The sequence below is a fragment of the Rutidosis leptorrhynchoides genome, chromosome 9, assembly GCF_046630445.1.
Source record: "Rutidosis leptorrhynchoides isolate AG116_Rl617_1_P2 chromosome 9, CSIRO_AGI_Rlap_v1, whole genome shotgun sequence".
Classification (NCBI taxonomy): Eukaryota; Viridiplantae; Streptophyta; class Magnoliopsida; order Asterales; family Asteraceae; genus Rutidosis; species Rutidosis leptorrhynchoides.
In genome coordinates, this window is record NC_092341.1 from 243,638,666 (window position 1) to 243,648,605 (window position 9,940).

At 35.4% G+C, this 9,940-nt stretch overlaps 1 protein-coding gene across 30 annotated transcripts; it reads right to left on the reverse strand.

The window, feature by feature from the left end:
* Positions 1-251: 251 nt before the first annotated feature.
* LOC139866232 (uncharacterized) lies at positions 252-3,123 on the reverse strand. Of its 30 annotated transcripts, none has more exons than XM_071854407.1 (8): positions 2,763-3,123; positions 2,416-2,492; positions 2,082-2,164; positions 1,120-1,199; positions 983-1,028; positions 830-891; positions 611-683; positions 252-495 (listed from the first exon to the last, which is right to left on the reverse strand). In XM_071854407.1, exons 1-4 carry the CDS (start codon positions 2,895-2,897, stop codon positions 1,141-1,143), a joined length of 354 nt encoding a protein of 117 aa, XP_071710508.1. In that variant the 5' UTR covers positions 2,898-3,123; the 3' UTR covers positions 252-495; positions 611-683; positions 830-891; positions 983-1,028; positions 1,120-1,140. The 30 variants fall into 30 exon arrangements, 18 of the variants coding, with proteins under 18 accessions (XP_071710508.1, XP_071710507.1, XP_071710506.1 ...); XM_071854406.1 differs by having other exon boundaries at positions 1,115-1,199; XM_071854405.1 differs by having other exon boundaries at positions 983-1,045; positions 1,115-1,199.
* Positions 3,124-9,940: the final 6,817 nt, after the last annotated feature.

The window sequence follows — 9,940 nt, forward strand, 5'->3', positions numbered from 1 at the left end:
CTAGATTTCGAAGAATGATTGTCTACACTCCACCTCTTCCATACCCTACATTTGTGGGATTGAGTATTGTTGTTGTTATTGTTGTATTATAACAAGAATTGAGGGTTCGCGCGTTGCTGCTCTAAAGTTTATGCAATTTTAACGCAAGCTATCGATTTAGATGGCACAATTTACTTCATGTTTTTTGGGGCATACAAACTACAACCAAAATTATAGCCTCCAAAAACGACAATCATTTGTTGACAGCCATATCACAAATTTTAAGTACATACGATCATAGGTATTAATTTCAGAGTTAAGTTACATCACAACCCGTTGACCAAATCACCAAACTCGCCCATTTGGCACCTCCCACAATTCTAGTTACAGCCAATAATCAAAAAAGTCCTCATGGTAGCCAGGAATTAACCTTAGTCTCGGGTTTCAATCGAACACAATAGATATGGCGTGTTTTATAAACGTGTCTTCAAAGAACTCTTTTCTCACTTTATTCATCTGCAATAAACAACCCCCGTATGTCAACAGAAACCAACAGAAAACCCCCAAAAAAATTAATAACAAATAAATAAAATTAGAAAGTTAAAAAAAGTGTAGATACAACAAAACAAACCTCTTCCAATATCTTTTCAAAGGGTTCTCTAACCTGCGAGACCGGTTCTTGAGGAACTTGTTGCACTCCATTGCTTCCTGAGAGATTTTCATTGATACAATTACATTAACAAAGAGTCAAGCATAACATGAGTTCAATTTGAACTTAATAAACAAAGGCATCGGTATTAATTTGTCAAATAAAAGAAAATACTATTATAAATAAGTCATAACGGATAACCTTGCACCATAAACGATTCGAAATCACCATAAACGATTCGACTAATAATAACCATTACATTCCTACATCAAATCGAATGACAAATGATAACAAAACCAACCAAAAAAATTGCATAGTAGACGTATACCATAATGTAAGAGAATTGGGTCTAACCTTGATTATAAGAGATTTGACCAGTACTTACAGTGCTTGTATATTTCTGCATCACATAGAAAGCTGTCACGAATAATAATCAGTAAATTTTTCATGTTTCTTAAATACGTTTATATAAATTCTATCACTAACCTTACCCATTACTTCATGGTGCTCCATCACTTGGTGCGACAACATTTTGTTACTTTATCCAGTTGTAATAATCTTGAAAAGTAGCCTATAAACAAAGAATTGATAATCATATTGGTGAACAATTTTATAAAACTAAACTATACATGTGGCATAGTAACTAAATATAAACAAAATAAACACACATGACAATAAGCAAATAGAATATAAAACTAAAACTTTAAATCAACTGGAAACAACACAATAAATCATAACAGGTTGAAAGTGAAAATTTTCATACAAAAATAACCACACAATTAGTGCATAAAACTGAAACCTTAAATTACAAATTAAACGAACAATCATACCAACACAGATGAGAAACCAATCGAAATGGAATGAAACTCAGGATGTGAATTAAACGAACAATCATACACCTGATGATTTCGTTAAACCTCTAAGACCCTAATACGTTTGTGAATTGAAGTCCTTTATAGGTATCATACAACCAAACTTTTGGGCCTAATAATCTAACCCACCTATAGAAACATACGAAAGAAAATAACTAAACCAAATCATTCAGAGTAAAATAATAACTAACTAATGTATGGCAGTTGACACTTCATTGCACATTAATTTAATTTACCAAATAAGATAAGAGTATTTAAAAATCAACAATCGCCATCTTAGTAAAGCAATAAGCTTGAATCAATACTTGAACACTTCATTGCTAACTAAACTTCTGCATTCAGAAAATGCATCATAGAATGTGTACACCTAAATAATCAAATTTTAAATTTTGCACCATTTTACACCCATAACTCTAAAATTAAATAAATAATTTTAAATTTAACTGTATAAACAACAATTTACCAAATAACATAATCAGACATCACATGATTAAACTTATTAATAAGTTAATAACATACATTCAAAATCTGGTAAAAAAAAAGTAACCTAATGCAATTATGTAAGAATTGAAAAAACACACCATCTTTTTCCAGCTTCCAAATGTTGTTGTTTTTTGGATGAAACGGTGGAATTAGGCAATATCTGAGGTAACAATACATACAACTATCAAGTATATCAGGTTAAATCAATTAAAGAAACATAAACCCTAATTAGAATAGCAGGGTCCGATTACAAAAAATACATAGAACTAATTATTCATTTAACTATCCGAATTTCTTTCCAATCAAACCCTAGTCCATGCTCATTAAAGAGGCCCTAAATTAACATCTGAAAGGTGTAAGCTTAATTAGAAGGAAAAAATCAAAAAAGGTAAAGAAAACACCTAAAAATCGCATAATAAGCAAAATGCTTACCTTTTGCCTATGAGCACCAGTAAACCATCATCACCCTCTCTCTTGCAGGAACCTACATACTCTTCAATTCTGTTCATCTTTACACATTAAGTAGTACACTTCAAAACTCACTTCATGGTTTTTTTAGATTTTTTTATTGTTCAATTAAAATTAAATTAAATCAACTGACTTGAATTTTGTGATTTGTGCTTCATTTTTAGTCGAACCATTCAAGATTATTCTTGCTCAAATATTGTACGAGTTAGATTAGATATAACTTCAGTGTCTATGTTTAATTGTTCACTAAATTTACAAATTCGTAACAAAAGCAAAGGTTACCTGGTAATTCAAAAAAGAAAAACACATACACGATGGCGGAGAAGACGGAGTAGGTTGCAGGCAAGGAAGACGACGGAGCTTGCGCCTGAGACAGTGACGATGAATATGATGGTGGTTGTGACGGATGTTGGTTTCAGCAGAGACGCTAACGTCGCTAAGGACATCCAATAAACAAACCCTAAGATGACGAAAGGGAAGAAATACCTTTTGAATCTGTGGTGTAAAAAAGAAGATGAGAATATGGTTGAAGATGTATCAGAACTAATTTGCTTCAATTGTTGTATGGAGAAAGTAAATGGGTGTTGTGATGGTGATATTAGAAGAAAAAGTGAAGAAAACGTATGGGTTGAAGGTAGAGTGGAGGAATGGTGAAGGTATGGATTGAAGGTATTGCTGTTACGGCTTCACGCAGTTTTTTTTTTTTTAAAGTTATTTAAAATAGAAGGAAAAGGGAACGGGAGGAGGGCCTGCTGTAATTTTGTGATTGGTGGGAAAAAGAAAATAATGTTGTGAGTGTGTTTCGTGGTGAATAGGAAAGAAATTGTGTGTGAGCGAAGGAAATGGTGAGAACTCAACTCTTGTTAGTAGTATGTGTATAATATTGGTATTATTTATATTATTTATAATTTTTAAATTAAAGTTAAAATATAAATAAAGATCTTGCTTGGTGTTTGATGAATCTATTGGTTGTTCTTACTCAACTAGCTAATACTTATCAGTTTGCTATCTGTCTATTTTGGCATTTATTTAATCGTGTAAACTTAGTGGGAGGTGATATATCCACCGAGCGTTTTACTTCTTTCACCTTACTTTTAAGTAATTTCCTAAAATACCCCCTATACAACAAATGTTTTATTTATTCAATGTTTAATAATGATAATGATAATGATAAATTTACATTACCTGTTCAACTGCACCTTCATTACACCTCTGTGTCTCACATTATACATCTCTCTCCTTTATCTTTTACTTCATCTTCTTTTTCTTCACCCTCATCTTCTTTTTTTTTTTTCTTTTTTTTTTTGTGTGTGAAAGGCAACCAAACATAAACTCAGTAGTGTATTATTAATATTAAGATAAATGAAAGTTACAGTAGATCAAGAGCTACATGCTTGCATACGACATATGCAGCTACTAACACAAATTACAGAATATGCTCGATGGTTTTGCACATCAGAATCACAACATGACTAGATGCAGAGGGGTGAATTCATAATATAACAGCCCTCTTTTCCATTCTGAATTTACCATATTGCCCTTAGGGTGTCATTTCCTGATCATGTGTAGTGTCATTAGGGTTGTTATCCAGATAATTAAATGCTCTATAATTAATGCATGTCATTAATAACTTGAAACTCTAACGTCAAATATTAATACTAAAACCCTAATATTATTCAAAACCCTAAACCTAACCCTACCTATTAAAAACTAAACTGTAACCCTAAATTTTAATAATAAACCCTAACTCTAACTCTACATATTAAATACTAAACCCTAACCCTAATAACTAATAATATTATTATTATGATAAAAAAATATATATAAAATGTATATATATATATATATATATATATATATATATATATATATATATATATATATATATATATATATATATATTGTGCCAAAAAAAATAATAAATAAATATAACTATAAATAAATCGGCTAGATTAAAAGAAAATAAAGGATAATGCTTGATGATTAAGCTAACAAATCCTAGTCTAAATCTAATTACTTGTCTCCTAATCTAAATCCATCCTTGATCACCAAGTTTCCTAGAATCCTAATAAGATTATACTTCTTGTAAACTCATCTATAAAAGCCTCATGTTGCATGCCAAAAATAAACCACAAAATCCCACTTTGCCTTGCTTGCTTAGTCGACAGAAAAAAACTGCAGTCTTCCCTCCTTTTTAGTCGACTGGTTTCCAGTTTCTTTCCCTCTATTTTTGTCGACTAAAGCAGCCTTCAAAACCTGTTGTTGCAGTCGACATTCACCACCACAAAACAGCCCTTTAAACCCACCCAAATCGCCACCTTTTGATCCTGTTTATCTGCTGCCTTTGCTGTTTCTGACGAGCCAAAATAGACCCCAACTGGGTCGAATTGTTGCTGTGTTTCTCTGCTGTAAACAGCTTCTGTTTTGGGTCTCCATCACCACCTTGTTCTTGATCTCTACCCTATTAAGGTATACCTAAAACCCTAGCTTAACCCTACTTACTTAATCTATTACTTTTAATATACTATGTTGATTAATATTAATCTTGTTCTTGAAGTTAAGGTTATTGAATCATGTTTATGATTATAAATAAAAGTGTTAGTTTATGAATGTGATGAATAAGATTGTTAAATTAAAAAGTATGATTGATAAGAAACTAGTTAATAAAGTTAAAAGATAATATTCGTGATCAATAAGTTTAAGTTTGATAAAAGTTATGATGATCATAAAATTTGTTTAATAAGTTAAAGATTATGAACATGAATAATTATTATGATTTAAATAGATTATGATTTTATGATCTATCTACATGATTAAAAGTTAGGGTTAATGAGATAATGATGATTAAAAGTTAAAGATTATGAATGTGAATGATTAATATGATTCATCATTATGATAATAGGTTATGATTTTATGTACATGAAGATTAGTGTTAAAAATATGAAAGAGGATTAGTAAATAATAATGATAATAATATATGTGCATGCATGCATGCTTACGTACGTATGTACATGTATACATTGTAGACATATGTGTGTGTGTGTGTGTATATGCAAATATATACATAAGAGTATGTGTATATATGTATGTATATGTACGTTTGTGTATGTATGAATGTGTATAAGTATCTAAAAGCCACACAACAACCGACTCCTAGTATTAATGGATGTAATTTTATGTATCTCGTATTTTAATTATAAATCATGTATATCTCTATATTTTAGGTAGTTGGTTATGTTTGTATATTATTTATATCAATACAAAGCCACAGAGTATGGCATGATTCAATATCCTTATATGGTATCAGCTACTCCGTTCCTCTCGACCTAATTTTTTTTTTCCTCTTTCACCATGGCTACCGGCGATGCATCTTCATCTGACACCACCCTTCCCCTCTCAACCATTCTTCACATGTTATCAATTAAACTCTCCTCTACTAATTATCTCCTCTGGCATAAACAAATGACCCCTCTTCTTGCTTATCAGAAGTTAACGGGTTACGTTGATGGAACTATTCCTCAACCATCGCCGACCATCACAACCGATACCACCACCACCCCAAATCCAGCCTATGCTACTTGGCTTGCCGCTGATCAACGAGCTTTAATTCTTCTTCAATCCTCGTTGACTGAAGAGGCTATGGCCGTCACACTAGGTCACACCACCTCTCGCACCGTTTGGCTAGCTCTTGAACAAGCATATCGACATGGTTCTGTTGAATGATCTCACACTCTTCGAGACTCCCTCCGTAATCTCAAAAAGGGTACCTCAACTGTTTCGGAATTTTCCAGAAAGTTTAAGGGCATTTGTGATCAACTTCAGGCTATTGGACAATCAATTGATGAAAAAGATAAGATACATTGGTACTTATGTGGACTTGGTTCTGCCTTTGAAACCTTCTCCACTACTCAGCGTCTTCTTTCTCCTCGGCCAACCTTTGCTAATCTTATGTCGCAAGCAGAAAGTCATGAAATGTTCCTTCAATCAGTTCATGACTCCACTGTTGCTCCGGTAGCATTCAACATCACCACTACCGCTACTGATTCCTCTACTCGCGGCTCATCTAGTCGTGGGAGATCTAACTACCGAGGCTACTCTAACCGTGGTAGGGGTCGTGGTTATCGACGTGCGCCACGTTGTCAATTATGTCGAAAAGACGGCCATTATGCTTCTCAATGCCCCGGGCTACCTTCCTTTGCTCGTGCATCACCCACTCTTGATGCAAATCTTGCTGAGGCGTTTCAAGCTCAATGTAACACTTCCCCGATTGGTTTGTTGACACGGGTGCTTCCGCTCATATGACTTCATCCACTGCCAACCTTGATGCGTCTATGCCTCACAATGGTAATGAATCTGTCACATTTGCAAATGGTAATAAGTCTATTGTTTCTCATATTGGTAACACTTCTTTATCCCCACATATATCTCTACTTGATGTTCTTGTAGTTCCAGGAATTAAAAAGAATCTTCTTTCAGTAAGTAAGCTTACACAAGATAGTCAAGTTGATGTGTTATTTTCTAACTCCATGTTCTTTATTCAGAATCGTCACACCAAAGAAACTCTAGCACAAGGAAGGCGTTGCAATGGTTTATACATCCTTGAACGAAGTCAGTAAGCTTTTTTGGCAAAACTTTCTTCTAGTCGCACTAAAGCATCATTTGAATTATGGCATAGCCGTCTAGGTCATGTCTCTAATGATATTATTTCTATTTTAAATAAATCAGGTTGTTTATCGGTGACGTCTTTGTTACCGAGCCCAAGTTTATGTTCTTCATGTCAATTAGCTAAAAGTAAACATTTGCCATTTGATTTAAATACCAAACGTTCTTTACATGTGTTAGATTTAATTCATTGTGATTTGTGGGGACCTTCACCTGTTATATCTATTGATGGTTTTCGTTATTATGCAATCTTTATTGATGATTATTCCAGCTTCACATGGCTATATCCCATGAAAGCTAAATCTGAATTTTATGATATCTTTAAAGCCTTTGTAGCTTTCGTCCAAAACCAGTTTTCATGCAACATTAAAGTGTTTCAATCGGATGGTGGGACAAAATTTATCAACAATTCTGTTCGATCTTTGCTATCTACAAATGGAATACATCATCAAGTATCTTGCCCATATACTCCTTAGCAAAACGGGTGAGCCGAACGAAAACACCGTCATATTACTGAAATGGGCTTATCTCTCATGTTTGCGGCTCATGTTCCTGCCGAATACTGGACTCATGCTTTTAGCTCCTCGACATTTATCATTAATCGTCTACCAACCAAACTGCTTGGAAATAAATCACCTTACGAGCTATTGTACTCATCCACACCGAATTATGCTAATTTTCATGTGTTTGGGTGTTGTGTTTATCCCTATTTACGGGACTATTCTTCACATAAGCTTGCTCCCCGGAGTACTCCTTGTGTTTTTCTCGGATATAGTACACATTACAAGGGCTATAAATGTCTCGATTTATCTACAAAATGCATGTATACAACTCGACATGCTCAATTCGATGAATCGGTGTTTCCATTTGAGGGGCACAAAAAATCTATCATGGTTACAATGCCAATTTTTTCAACTTACTGTGATGATTTACCCGAGTTCTCATCCCCTGCTATCACGCATATGCCTTCAGTTCAATCTACATCCGAACCTGTTACCATCACTCCTTGCGACTTATGTGATGACTTGCCCACTGCTCCATCCGATTCTGTTGATACACATGCCACAGACTCGCCTTCGCCCTCTGTTTCCTCATCATCGCAGTCTACTGATGTCCCTCCCATCGCCGCAACACCAAGCCATCCCATGGCCACACGATCCAAAGCAGGTATATTTAAACCTCGCCATTTTGCTGACCTCTCTTATGTTTCTGTCTCACCATTGCATCATGCCCTTTTTACTAGCACCGAACCAAAAGGATTTAAGACGTCTGCTAAAGATCCAAATTGGTTCGAAGCCATGTGTACCGAAATGCAAGCCTTGCAGTTTAACAACACTTGGGATTTAGTCCCTCGCCCTTTAAAAACTAATATTGTTGGTTCCAAGTGGGTTTTCCGAACCAAGTTTCTTGCCGATGGTTCCATTGATAAATATAAAGCTCGTCTTGTGGCTCAAGGCTTCACTCAAGTCCCGGGGATAGATTATTCAGCTACTTTTAGTCCAGTTGTTAAAGCTTCTACGGTTCGAGTTATCCTTTCCTTGGCTGTACTTAACGAATGGCCTTTGCACCAACTAGATGTTAAGAATGCCTTCTTACATGGCAATCTTACGGATGTTGTCTACATGGAACAACCTCCTGGATTTGTTGACTCTCGATTTCCAAATCATGTGTGTCATTTAAAGAAGGCCCTCTATGGTTTGAAACAAGCCCCTCGGGCGTGGTTTCAACGTTTAAGATGCTTTATTATTACCCTTGGGTTTACCTGCAGTCATGCTCACACTTCCTTATTTGTTTTTAAAAAGCATACGTATGTTCTTTATTTACTTGTGTATGTCGACGACATTATTCTTACGGGAAATAATCCTTCGCTCATTCGATATTTTATTTCTCGTCTCAACAAGGAGTTTCATCTAACTGACCTTGGTAACTTAAATTATTTCCTTGGTCTGGAGGTTTCCTATACCGACTCTGGCATTTTCTTGAGTCAGTCTAAGTATGCACATGACATACTTACTCGGGTACGTCTTCTTGATATCAAACCTATTGCTACTCCTTTATCCACGTCGACATACTTTACAAGCCAAGGCACTCCTTTTCATGACCCGACACTATATCGTTCTTTGGTTGGTACACTACAGTATCTTACCATCACTCGTCCTGATTTATCCTATGCAGTAAACCAAGTTAGTCAGTTTTTACATGCTCCCATGAATGAGCACTTTCAAGGTGTCAAACGCATTTTGCATTATGTCAAAGGGACTATTTCTTATGGGTTATCCTTCTCGCATGCTACTTCACCAACTCTCTTGGGCTATTCTGATGCTGATTGGGCCCGTTGCATTGAAACCCGTCACTCCACATACGGTTACTCCATTTTTCTAGGAGGTAACCTTGTCTCATGGAGTGCTAAAAAGCAACCCACGGTCTCACGTTTTAGTTGTGAGTCTGAATACCGTGCGTTAGCAAACACTGCAGCAGAAATTATCTGGCTTACACATTTACTTCGGGAGCTATACGTGCTACCTTCTGGTCGACCTACTCTTTTATGTGACAACTGAAGTGCCATATTTTTAAGTCAAAACCCGGTTTCTCACAAACGGGCCAAACATATTGACATTGATTATCATTTCGTTCGTGAATTGGTATTATCAGGCAAGCTTCACACCAAGTATGTTTCTACACATCTTCAGCTCGCCGATATATTCACTAAAAGCCTACCGAGACCACTCTTTGAAGATTTTCGTTCCAAGCTTCGTGTTGGGTCTCCTCCACTCGGCTTGCGGGGGGTAAAAGCCACACAACAACCGACTCCTAGTATTAATGGATG